The sequence below is a fragment of the Papaver somniferum genome, chromosome 2, assembly GCF_003573695.1.
Source record: "Papaver somniferum cultivar HN1 chromosome 2, ASM357369v1, whole genome shotgun sequence".
Classification (NCBI taxonomy): Eukaryota; Viridiplantae; Streptophyta; class Magnoliopsida; order Ranunculales; family Papaveraceae; genus Papaver; species Papaver somniferum.
This window is the reverse complement of record NC_039359.1, coordinates 111960535-111972151: the sequence shown is the minus strand read 5'-3', so window position 1 is coordinate 111972151 and position 11617 is coordinate 111960535. Positions and strand designations below refer to the sequence as shown.

Genomic DNA, 11617 nt, shown 5'->3' with positions numbered 1-11617 from the left:
TTCTCTTTCACCGGCTATCGATCTCAACATTATCGTTCTCCTCCCCACCATTCAGATTGTGCCACGTCTTGTCCCAAATCTGAACGGCTGAGCCAGCCCATGTTGTCCCGGTTATAGCAAGGTCGACGAGCGTCCTAAACGAGCCACACGCAACCCACTGGTTTAGGTCTGGACTACCTAAAAGTTGAAGCATTATCTCAGGGGTTTTAGGATTTTTAATGAATATAAGTACAGAAATCTGTATCAGAAGTAAGCTTTCAATTGATAACACTAAAGGTTCTATTTCTGTACCTCTGTTTTTTGTCATTTGGTTGAATTTCTTTTGTTCGATTCGATAGTCAATACAAACTTGAATAGAAAACTCTTTCCAGCTTTGAAAATTGAATCTATCTGGTCTGATCAAATTAACCCAATGCAAAAAGTAATTTAATAGTTCCATTGCAGGTTGACTTGATTGAGTGATTCGTTTAAAAAATTGATTCGATTGCTCTTTAACAGAAATGGCTGGAAGTTCTGAAGGATTAAATGATTCTGGTAACAATTTGGCTGTTGCTGAAGAGAAGCTTGATGAACTACGGCGTCTTCTTGGCAAAGCCGAGGGTGATCAGCTAAACATTGTGGGGATTGGAGCTGGTGCCTGGGGTAGTGTTTTTGCAGCTCTTTTGCAAAATGCTTATGGCCAATTTCGAGAGAAAGTTCAGATTAGGATATGGAGAAGACCCGGAAGGTCAGTTGATAGATCCACAGCGGAGCACCTATTTGAAGTTATCAATTCAAGGGAGGATATATTGAGAAGGCTCATTAGGCGTTGCGCGTATTTAAAATATGTTGAAGCTAGATTAGGTGACCGAGTTTTGCATGCAGATGAAATTCTGAAAGATGGGTTTTGCCTGAACATGATTGACACACCCCTCTGTCCTATGAAGGTTGTTACGAACTTGCAAGAAGCAGTGTGGGATGCTGACATTGTTATTAATGGCTTACCGTCAACTGAAACTCGTGAAGTGTTTGAAGAGATTAGTAGATATTGGAAGGAGAGAAGAATGTCTCCCATTATAATCTCTTTAACCAAGGGTATCGAAGCTGCACTGGAGCCTGTGCCTCATATCATAACTCCCACGCAGATGATTAGCCGAGCAAGTAAAACTTCTCATTTCTTGATTTATTAGGTGATTTTTACTTACTGTTTTGGTCTAATTGTTCTCCTGCTTAATTTTTGATTACATTGTCTTTTGTGCATTTCCCAACTGTTGGCTTAGTTTTTGTAGCAATGCGCTTCTGGCTGTTTAGTTTTAAGTTCTGATGACAACCATCTTTGTTTAGTCCGGAAACCCGACCCCTTTCAGTTCCCCTTCACTTGGTAAGGCATAATAATTGTTATGATGCACAAAATGGCAATACAGGAAATGCGAATAGGAGCAGACTTACTTGAAGGTCATAGAGAACTATGATGCCATAGTTAAAGGCTCTGAAATATTTACAACCTGCTTCAAGATAAACATTCATATCTTCATAAAACTCACCTGCACATTCATTTGTCCCTTGAAGTTTCAAATCCAACATGCTGGCATTTTTGCCCTGCTGAATCTGATACAGCAATGAAAACATGAAGTTTGTTTTATCTCCTCATAATCCAACATTTTGTACAGCCGTAGATCTTACTTTGGGTAGCTTATGGAATATTTCAAATAAATTCTGGTAATTGGTGTGCCATCTGTAGTTCTTTGTTTTCAATTAATGTTCTTCTAGCCGGGCCATGTCATTTATAAGAATGAATTGAAGTATTTCTTTAGTAGTTAATGTTCTCCTGCCAAGCCTTTAAATCTATTGATTTTTGGTGTTATCCCCTTGCTGTTACTTTGTTGCGTTTTACAGGTTTTCTTCTCTTTTGATTGGTAGCAGCTAAAATCTTCCTGTGCTGTTGTGCTTCCTTTTGTTTTTTGTTTTTCCTTCGCTTTATTTCCAGATTTGCTGATTGCTTTTTTCAATTTTCTATCATGCTGGTATTAAAATTCTCTTTGCTAGTTAAACAGGTTTCTTTTTCTTTTCTTTTTTCTCGGAAGTTTTTTGTTTCTTTTTCAGCCTCTGATTGTTTGAGTGTGGCAGCTGAAGTACCTATGGAGAACATTCTTTATCTTGGAGGGCCAAATATTGCTTCAGAGATTTATAATATGGAGTACGCCAATGCTCGAATCTGTGGCACTGAAAAGTGGAGGAAGCCTCTCGCAAAGTTTTTAAGACAACCTCATTTCATCGTGTGGGATAACAGTGATCTAGTTACTCATGAAGTAATGGGTGGATTAAAGAATGTTTATGCCATTGGAGCTGGTAAGCTTTAAATTTCGTGAATGTTATTTCCGAGTTTTATGTAATTAGTGCACCTGAATTTGTGTAAGAAGTATGTGTCATATTTGTGAAGGAAACCTTCTTGTGTTTATACTTATTGCAGGTTGGGGTTTCAAATTTGTTTGTAGGAAAACATGTCATATAAGTTTCAAGTTGTGAGAAAGTAAACAAGATAAAGTAGTTTCAAGTAGAGTTAGGTGGTCTTAAGTGGGATTTGGTCTTGGTGAAAACCACAATTGCTAGTGACCATAGCCAAGATTTTCTAGGCAACTTACTAGAAGTGTATTCAAATGGTTTGGATCATAGGCATGATGAAAAGGTTAAACTAAAAAGTAGATAATAGCCTAGTAGGAGACATAACCCAGCTCAAATGGTGCATACTGTTGTTAAACAGTTGTTGTTACTCATCTTTTAGTAATCTTATGGCCAGGTTCTTATAATAAGTTCTTGTTGTTGAATGTGATAACCATTTCTGCGTGTATCCTCATTAGCATACCTATTTTCTGTTATTATTTTCTTTATCCTAACCGGAACATCAAAGGGCATGCTTACACCAATTTTGTCTAGTAGTTCTATTCAATTGAAGGAAATCACTATATGATTGGCTGTTCTACAAGGAAATAATCATGTTGGGTAACTCGTGTTTTCCTTAGAAAATACATGAAGCATAGTCGTTTTATTATTTTATGTGATATTGAAATATGACTTTTGATTGGAATATTTGTTTTATCTTTTCTTTTAATCAACAAATGAATGTTGGTTTCCATAGGAATGGTCGCTGCACTAACCAATGAAAGTGCAACGAGCAAGTCAGTTTATTTTGCACACTGTACATCAGAGATGATATTTATTACTCATCTGCTGGCTGAAGAACCAGAGAAACTTTCTGGGCCTTTGCTGGCTGATACTTATGTGACGTTATTGAAAGGTCGAAATGCATGGTATGGCCATATGTTAGCCAAGGGTCTAATAAGTCTTGAAATGGGTGATAGCATCAAAGGAAAAGGAATGATTCAGGTAAAACATAGCTTCTTATAATTCTGTCCAGAATATGTGTCTGTGTTCACACACTCGGGCAGCACATATTCATTAAGCACCAGTGCTATTCAAGGTTCAAGTGGGTTCTCTGGTTATATAATGATGTTGGATTTTTATTAAAATAGAAAATAACATTAATTCCTTTGAGAAAAATATCAGTTTGTTATTTAATATTATAAATATTGTTAATATTCTAATTATGGTTGGTGGTGCATAACTGTGCATGTACTTTTTCTTTTCTGCCAGTTTTTTTTTTTAATAATTTGAAGGAACTGCGGAAGTTGACTATTATTGCTGCTCCAAATTTTCGCACAGGCAAGCATGAAAATAAGCAACACTAACTTCATGTGTTCTTAATTGCATAGGGGGTATCTGCTGTGGGAGCATTTTATGAGTTGTTAAGCCAGGCTTCTTTGAGCATCCCACATCCTGAAGAAAACAAGCCTGTTGCGCCTGCTGAGCTTTGCCCCATACTGAAAACACTTTATAAAATACTTATTAAAAGGTAAAATTCATATTCTCCCCTAACTTTCTCCATTTAGTCTGTGTGATATGTTTAAGATCTATTCAAATAAAAATTACAAAAGAATTGGAAAATAAAAGAAGAAAATGTGTCTGAACTATTACCTTGTTTGAACTTGTGTTCATTACCTGAGGGGAGTTGGAAAATATTCTTGAAAATCGTAAACTGGTTTAAACTTGTCTCTCCGGATAGTGCTCATGGTTGGCTCTGATTCCAGAGTATCAGTATTCAGGAACATGTTCTGGTTTGAACTTAAGTTCTCTGATGGAAAAGTGTTGAAAATTAGGAAGGCATTCATTAGTGATCAAAAGAAATTTAGAAAAAGCATTCATTTGACTACTGTTTTGCGCCATTCCAAAGGCGATAACCAGACCTTTAATTAAAAACCACTTCAGTTTAGGAACATTGTCGGAGATCTCTTAATTCTTATATTTCAAAAAGACAATTTTGGGAGTGCATCTTGATTACCGTTTTCTTGCACCTTGTTTTTTTTTTGGTTTCTGTAGGGAGCTTCCTTCGCAAGCCATTCTACAAACACTGAGGGATGAAACCATGAATGACCCACGAGATCGCATAGAGATTGCACAAAGCCATGCATTCTACAGACCTTCACTTCTTCGACAACCTTGACCACCTGCATCAACTTTTTGTGTGTGTGTGTGTTTGATGCTATGGTCATATGATCAAAGGCTAAACATGATTGTTGAAAAACTTTGACTCTATGGATTACTTTCATTTCAGTCTTTTCTAACTAAGTTTAATTGGTTGTATTTTAACTTCATGATTCAGAGCTTTTACTGTTCCAAATGCACTAGCTACCTGCAATATTATGATTTTTTTCTTTTAATTAGTTAAAGCTTCAGTCCTGATATAATTCATATCCTCCTTCCTTAAAATGTTCTTAGGCCTTCTTGCTGAATGTGATTGAAGACCTGCCTCCTCCTTATTCGCCAATGAGCTGCGCATTTGCACTTCAAAAAGGATCGATGGTGGGCTACAGTAGGTAAATCTGGGTACTACAGTTTCAGAAACTTAAATTTGTACATCATGGCTGCTCCAAGAGTTTAGGATTTAAAAAGTTTCATAATATGTAGTTTGGGTTCCAAACCTCACTCGTTTGGGAGTGGGAGTTGGAATTTGAGGTAAGCGTGGCATTAGCGTCCTATAAGCCTAGTCTTAGCCTTGGGCGCTCATCCTCATTCCCAACGTGCTACTTCTCTATAATTTGTACTCACCACAACACAGACTGCCACCAGATTATGTGTTTCCAGCAGTCCCTGAATCGGACCTCTCCACACTAACTCCACATAACCTAATCGGTGCTCTCAACAAATCACAACAAATTACTAAAGAGGAAACCCTAAACTATACCTGTTCACTATCCACACAAACAAGCGCTTAAAAAAATACTGGGTTGATTAGCGTTTGATTGTTGGTAGAGATGATAAATCTCTTCAAATAATCTGCAGAGATTTTGGTACCCTAAATCAACTATCAAACACTAGTCCGGAAGAGTTCAGTGTTACTTGCAGTAGAAATGAATTATGCTGATAATCTTGATTACCCAGAATTTAGTGAACTACATTGGCAATCAAAGGTTGCTTAATTCTGTCAACTGGATTTGCTCTGCTTCTGTGCTTTACAGTTCCAACTTTCAACAATTGCCCGCTGTATGTACTATGTAGCGTCCACTCATAGTTACTTTTCTAACTTCTTTTATTGGTAGGTAAATGTCGTTTACTCATAGATGGAAGGATGACGGGGAAGTCGACGAGGTATGGCTCTTACTGCTTGGATTTACAATAGTTATCGTGTTGGTCTGTTACTGTTTCTAACTATTACTAACTCTGAGGAATCCAGTAATCTAGACATGATACGACGAGAGAGAGAAGAGGAAATATTGCAGAGTTGTATTAATGGAAGAGATAAACATGGTTGTTAATAGTTATTGTTCGAAATTATGCATGCTTGACGTGGTCTGAGCTTGGTTATATATAAATTCTCTCTACCTGTTTAGAGGAGATAATCGCATGGTGTAGCAGGAATCTTTTGAACCGTCATATGCTCAATGACCCCGCCACTTATATTAGAGAAAAGTTCCCTCAAGTGTAATAGTAATAAATGGATGAATTTCTAGACTATGGAATTCAAAAGCAGTACCACTTTTTTTTTTTTTTTTTTGAGTTGTAGGTTTGGTCTTTTGTCTTAGAACTAGTCATATGATGATATGAATAAATGGTTCACGTACATTGTGTTGCTTGAGTTTTTCTGGACTTTGTGTTCATGGTGTGGTTGGACAAAATGCAACCATAGCGCCTGATATGTATTGTTTAGAAACACATACTCTATACAACCCCTAGATAAGTAGCAATTTGTTCTTCTGCAACCTTTCAAGTTTGTACTTATTTTTATTTGAATTGCTCAAGTATTTTCAATTTTGTTAAGTTGAAAGACTCATTCAGGCATATCTTTCAATCAACGATCTGACCCTTGAGTACTTTATATGCGACTCAAACAAGAGTTTGGTTGATAATGAAAATTATATTTTATGAAGACTGATTCATCTCTGGGATAACAATAAAACAAACCCCATCTTGGTAGAATAAAGTAAAAAAAAAGAAATACATGATTATTAAAATATTAATTTGTCATTTTTGTCTCTGCTGCAGCATTTGGCATTGAGAACTGATTCAAGGGAATAAAAAAATGAAAGGAAAAGTCAAATAGATGTCGTATGGTTTTCTTGCGGCCCAATTTTAAAGCAATCTTTGAAAAAACTCCATGGATTTTGAACTGCAGATCTCTTTATATAATATGACCACCTCATTAAGTTTTAGTACCATCTGCTTCTGTTGTAATTTTGCAGTTTTGCTGGTAATTACTTATGTACTCTGTTTAAAATTCTATTAGGCACCGGAATAGATCTACACTAAAAAAAGAAAAAGAACACCAGACATATATCAGTTCCAGAATGCCGTGGTTCTACAGTAATTGGATTTTAAAGTTACTCACATATTTATCTGTTTTCATTCTTCTCTTTAGTTTCTTTGTAATATATCTGTTTGGTTGTTTTTACGGTTAAATGGCAGGAATGTTGTGTTGTTTTGGTCTCTTGAAGTCCTAATTAATTGTGGCCTTTGAGCTCTTCCTTTAGAACCGTTCAGCTTAAGTCTTCTCTCAGTAGGTTATCTCTGATCTATGAGTTTATTTTACTTTCTTTTCAGGTTCAAAGAGATCCTCATGATATTCTGTCTCTGTGTCAAGTCTTCCCGGAACCCTTAAGAAATGGAAATAGTAGAAGACAGTATAAAATATGCGTGTTTGGAGGAGGGTGAATTAGAAGGAGAATGGCTTTGTTTATATGAGAATGGTATCGAAAAAGTGATTCATACACAAGGACCGGATCAGCTAGTACAGCTTAGTTCCCTTATTATGGATGATTGCTTGAAACCTAAACAAATTGATTCTCGTTGTTTCGTGGAGTTTGAATTATACGAAAACTCAAAGCTGGAAACCAAAATTTATCAAGTTGAGAAGGAGATTAAGAAGAATAATCAAGCTTGGGTTCAAATTAGTAAAGCCATAACATTGAAACAGGTATTAATTCATGCCGTAATTTCATTTTACTTTAACCAAGGAGTTCTAATTTTTTCTCTTAATTAGGTTTTATTATGATGGATGCTTAAAAATTATTGCTAATCTCTTGCCATCCCAAACCAGAATTTTTTTTATTTAGTTTTGAATTATTTGAGCAGGTGGATAAAGCAGACTTATTATCACTCTTGTATACTTTAGCCGGCGAGGAATTGAGGTTACAGGAAATATTAAACGTGAAGAAAAATAAAATAGACCATTTGAATCAAGCTATGGTGAAGCTCCACACTGAAGTGTGTCCCACGAGAGAGAAAAGCGCGGAGCTTAATTATTATGTAAGCTTTTCTTATTGCTGGTCTCTTTCGTTTCAATCTTATGTATACACTTCTTTTCAACCACCTGCTAGCTGGGTTAGCTGTCTTTTTTCCCCAGCAATTGTATCTGGATATATACCTTCTGCTATATAAAAATTATTTCATTCTTGATCAAAAAAATAAATAATAAAGATGTATTGGGAATTATTATTACTTTTTGTTTGACTGGAGGAATTTGTTGGCAAAACAGATTCGCAGCTTGAGTTCTCGGATGCAACATGGGAAAAACACGTTAGTTAAGGAAAAACATCTCCTTACGGAGATTAAACAACTAGAGGGGATGAGAGATGCAGTTATTGCTAGTGAGTCTAAGAAAAAGGAGTTTTTCGATAAGAGAAGGGACTATGTTTATGATTGTTTTGAATCTGGTTGGGGTCGAAACTTTAGAAACCAGGTTAAGGTAAGTTACGTTTAATTTTTGGACGAATGAGTGTTCGTTTTTTATTTCTCATATTCTTGAACAATTTGTTATCAATATTTTTATGTATAGTTTGTAGGAGTGGAGAATTTGGGTGTTGTAAAAAAGCAGAAGCATTTAGTCAGTCAGAGAATTAAGCATATGAAGGAGCTAGTGAAGCACATCGGTAATGAAATTAGTTTGCTGCAACTGAAATTGACTGCTACTGAACAGAAAAAGAATGCAGAATATGAGCACTTGCTTGAGCTCAAGAAACAGTGGGAGAATGAGGTTAGGTGACTTTCCATCTTCGTTAAATTCTGCAATTGGAAGATTAGGCTTAGACCTTTATCGTGGAAAGAAGTAGATGCAGGGGTTTCTTGAAGCTGTAGAATAGTTTGGTTTCCTTTCTGACAACTAATGTATTTTATTCTATTACCCAAATTCATCACTGTTAAACAATGCTAGAGATTTTGCTGAACAGAAGAACATAGGAGACTTAGAATTATCCTCTACACAGGTTTTGCTAGGTCCCTGGTTCCGTCTATTTTTGCCTATTTAGAATCATCAGAGTTCCCCAAAATTGTTTGGGATGTTCTTACTAATTTCCTTCACTATGTTAATGTGTACCTTGACTAGGTTGAGAATTTTGGCGACGGTTATGTGAAAATAAAGCTGTCATCCTTCGACAACCGACACTTAGATATAGACGGACAAATGAGGAACCCTGATGATGATACCTTTTCTGCCTTGAATCTCCAGAATGAAGACAGTAACAATTTGATTGCCTTGGGTTGTGTTGACTTCAAAGAAGAGAAGGAAGAGTTTGAAGAACCAGATAAAGCGATATACACAAGAAACATGATTGATAGGGCAAAGTCAAAGGAGAAGAGAAAAAAATTGGCAGATAGAGAAGTAGCAAAGGTACCTACATGGACTCGAAAAGATGCTGAAATGATGTTAATGGTGAGTACTGAGTACCATGTTGAATTCTAGTCTAACTTATGCATTCACAGACACACACACACAAAAAAAAAGATTACAGTGTTTCGCAAATTTGCAGTAGTTTCATAGCTGATATTCACTTTGGAATTCAGTGGTTTGATGCATGTAACCGTAATTATTTTCAGGAGTATCAAAAGAATTCGAAGTGGGCATAAACAATAGTAATCTTTAGTACCCAGTGTCTCTATTGAGTCTATTGAGAATCTCTGATTTTGATAGAGTGGAGGCTGTGCCAGAATATTCTGATGTACATTTAAAGCAATCAATATGAAGCTTTATTTCCATTCAAGGTAGTGAGTTTCTCATTGCGGAAAATCTGTTATCCTGACGATGTTTAAGCCCCTCGTTTTTGTGTGATCTGGTCTGGACTGGGGGCCCAGCGCAAGTGTTATTTTTTCTTTATTTGCCTGTATATAGTTGAACAAAATCATGTGAGTTAAATACTTCTAATTTGGCATCAACATAGTGACATTGTCCACCATACATGCACTTCATTAAACAGCTAGATTCACTGAGCTTCCTTTCTTTTTTCTTTGGTCCACTATAAGTGTTTTCATAAAACAGCTACTGGGTAACATCGCGCCAAGTCTGATCCCTAATACTTAGACCTGTATCTTTAAATATGGAATTGACGCATCAACGTCCAAAAGCATAACATATGCTTTATATGAGTTTATGTAATGTAACTCGCTTCCGAGTTTTCACCGTTTAATTTGTCTTCTTCCTTCTCCACATAAAACTAAAATCCTCGGGATTGTACTCTTCGACAGTTCAAATTTCAAATTTAGCATGCATACCCAAGAAAGATGCATAGAACACTGCTACGTTTTTGTCTAAGTTCTAAAGCGCCAAATTAAAGCCTGTAAAAGTTGCCAAGTAGGGGTCTTGCATAATTCCAATGCTTCTAAGGTTCATGCATGTCAAGCCATGCAACACTTGTCATTGTCATTCATCAACCACGACAATTCCCATTTGATCACTCCACCTCTTTCTTTGATCCGTGTTTGTTAAAGATACTCTCTCCATCCCTAGTCCCTTGGCGTAGCTCATCCCTAAGCTCATGCTAGGCACCTTATATAATCCCCATTTCACAGCACCTTGAAACATCTATTTAAAGCAGTGAGAGAAATATATCTTACGGACAATAAAAAGCCAACATGCGTTTCATTTCTCATAAACTCCCAATCGACATGATTTGTGTGGTTAGTCTTGTGTTCATTATGAGTTTAACCCTCAACATAGTTAGTAGTAGTGAAGTGGTTTATGATGATCATCCAGGAGAATTTGATGATGATGTTGATTTCGATGAGATACACACTGTTGGATCTTCCCCATTCCCGGGTTCGAGTCCTGCTCCAGCTCCAGGTCCGAGTTCTCATCTCCCACCCAGAAGTCTAGTGGCTGTTCAAGGCGTTGTTTACTGTAAGCCATGCAAATATCATGGTGTTGCTACCCTTTTGGGTGCCACACCACTGCCTGGTAATGATAAAACTCCTTTGTAGTTTTGTTGCAGATATGAACTTCGTCAAATGGGTCAGATCCGAATTTGATTGTGGTAATACTCTTTTGGTTTTGTAGGTGCGGTTGTGAGGTTGGCATGTAACAGCAGCAGGTATACTATAAGAGAAGAAACGAAAACAGACAAGAACGGTTATTTCTTTCTACAAGCATCAAAGAGGATTACTAACTATGGAGTACATAAATGCAAGATGTTCCTAGTATCGTCACCAGTGAATACATGCAACAAACCAACTGATCTACATTTTGGATTAAGTGGTTCCAACTTGATCATGGAAAGGAAACAACCTCTTTCACTCACTGCATCACCAGTTCCTTATACACTATACAGTACTCGGGGTCCTTTTGCTTTTGATCCAACATCTTGTCCCCAAACTTGATTTTACAATTCATCATCAACAGTATTCAGTAGCTACCTAGTTATTTAGATCTTATTTATGTACTCGTATTTTATTTGTGTGTATGTGTATGTGTATGTGTGCGCTTTGTTTCCGGTAGTTTACTAGTTTCCTTGGTTTCTAGTGTGAGCAAGAAGGGAGAGTCCTACTCCTCCTATACATGGTATGTATTGAGACTGTGTCACTGTATCAATCTTGGGATGTATTGAGACTTGACAATTCAGTGTCACACTCTCACACGGATACTTCTATTATGTCATTTTGTTCTTTCCATATTTGATGCCTTCAGAGCAACTGCAGTGGACGACTAAACCCAAATATTTGATCCAGTGGACAGGCGTAGTGGGACGGACTATAGATCAAAATTTGATCAAAGACTAAAACCCAGACCAAATTTGGTCGACGACCAAGACCAAACCCAAAT

At 36.8% G+C, this 11617-nt stretch overlaps 3 protein-coding genes across 7 annotated transcripts; all 3 read left to right on the top strand.

The window, feature by feature from the left end:
- LOC113348812 (probable glycerol-3-phosphate dehydrogenase [NAD(+)] 1, cytosolic) lies at positions 1-4754 on the top strand. Of its 3 annotated transcripts, none has more exons than XM_026592691.1 (6): positions 1-249; positions 499-1140; positions 2107-2328; positions 3116-3363; positions 3750-3889; positions 4414-4754. In XM_026592691.1, the coding sequence occupies exons 1-6, from the start codon at positions 219-221 to the stop codon at positions 4535-4537; spliced, it is 1407 nt and encodes a 468-aa protein (XP_026448476.1). In that variant the 5' UTR covers positions 1-218; the 3' UTR covers positions 4538-4754. The 3 variants fall into 3 exon arrangements, with proteins under 3 accessions (XP_026448476.1, XP_026448475.1, XP_026448477.1); XM_026592690.1 differs by having other exon boundaries at positions 1-276; XM_026592692.1 differs by having other exon boundaries at positions 1-276; positions 445-1140.
- LOC113348815 lies at positions 4552-9738 on the top strand. 3 transcript variants are annotated; one of them, XM_026592694.1, is made up of 8 exons: positions 4552-4920; positions 5634-5682; positions 7132-7504; positions 7663-7836; positions 8066-8275; positions 8366-8563; positions 8912-9238; positions 9403-9738. In XM_026592694.1, the coding sequence occupies exons 3-8, from the start codon at positions 7193-7195 to the stop codon at positions 9430-9432; spliced, it is 1251 nt and encodes a 416-aa protein (XP_026448479.1). In that variant the 5' UTR covers positions 4552-4920; positions 5634-5682; positions 7132-7192; the 3' UTR covers positions 9433-9738. The 3 variants fall into 3 exon arrangements, with proteins under 3 accessions (XP_026448479.1, XP_026448478.1, XP_026448481.1); XM_026592693.1 differs by having other exon boundaries at positions 4783-4910; XM_026592696.1 differs by lacking the exons at positions 4552-4920; positions 5634-5682 and adding an exon at positions 6696-6781.
- A 690-nt stretch (positions 9739-10428) lies between these two features.
- On the top strand, positions 10429-11272 carry LOC113353814 (non-classical arabinogalactan protein 30-like). Its single transcript, XM_026597299.1, has 2 exons — positions 10429-10756; positions 10856-11272. Exons 1-2 carry the CDS (start codon positions 10435-10437, stop codon positions 11173-11175), a joined length of 642 nt encoding a protein of 213 aa, XP_026453084.1. The 5' UTR covers positions 10429-10434; the 3' UTR covers positions 11176-11272.
- The last annotated feature ends 345 nt before the right edge of the window (positions 11273-11617 follow it).

What these genes read in the sequence shown, in the direction of transcription:
- LOC113348815 (XM_026592694.1), top strand. Translation starts at nt 7,193, where the DNA reads ATGGAAATAGTAGAAGACAGTATAAAATATGCGTGTTTGGAGGAGGGT. An exon ending in GCGCGGAGCTTAATTATTAT is followed by an intron (nt 7,837 to 8,065) that starts GTAAGCTTTTCT and finishes TTGGCAAAACAG; the next exon opens with ATTCGCAGCTTGAGTTCTCG. An exon ending in ATGCTGAAATGATGTTAATG is followed by an intron (nt 9,239 to 9,402) that starts GTGAGTACTGAG and finishes AATTATTTTCAG; the next exon opens with GAGTATCAAAAGAATTCGAA.
- LOC113348812 (XM_026592690.1), top strand. Translation starts at nt 219, where the DNA reads ATGAATATAAGTACAGAAATCTGTATCAGAAGTAAGCTTTCAATTGAT. An exon ending in TGTTTATGCCATTGGAGCTG is followed by an intron (nt 2,329 to 3,115) that starts GTAAGCTTTAAA and finishes TGGTTTCCATAG; the next exon opens with GAATGGTCGCTGCACTAACC. An exon ending in TATAAAATACTTATTAAAAG is followed by an intron (nt 3,890 to 4,413) that starts GTAAAATTCATA and finishes TGGTTTCTGTAG; the next exon opens with GGAGCTTCCTTCGCAAGCCA.
- LOC113353814 (XM_026597299.1), top strand. Translation starts at nt 10,435, where the DNA reads ATGCGTTTCATTTCTCATAAACTCCCAATCGACATGATTTGTGTGGTT. An exon ending in GGGTGCCACACCACTGCCTG is followed by an intron (nt 10,757 to 10,855) that starts GTAATGATAAAA and finishes TTGGTTTTGTAG; the next exon opens with GTGCGGTTGTGAGGTTGGCA.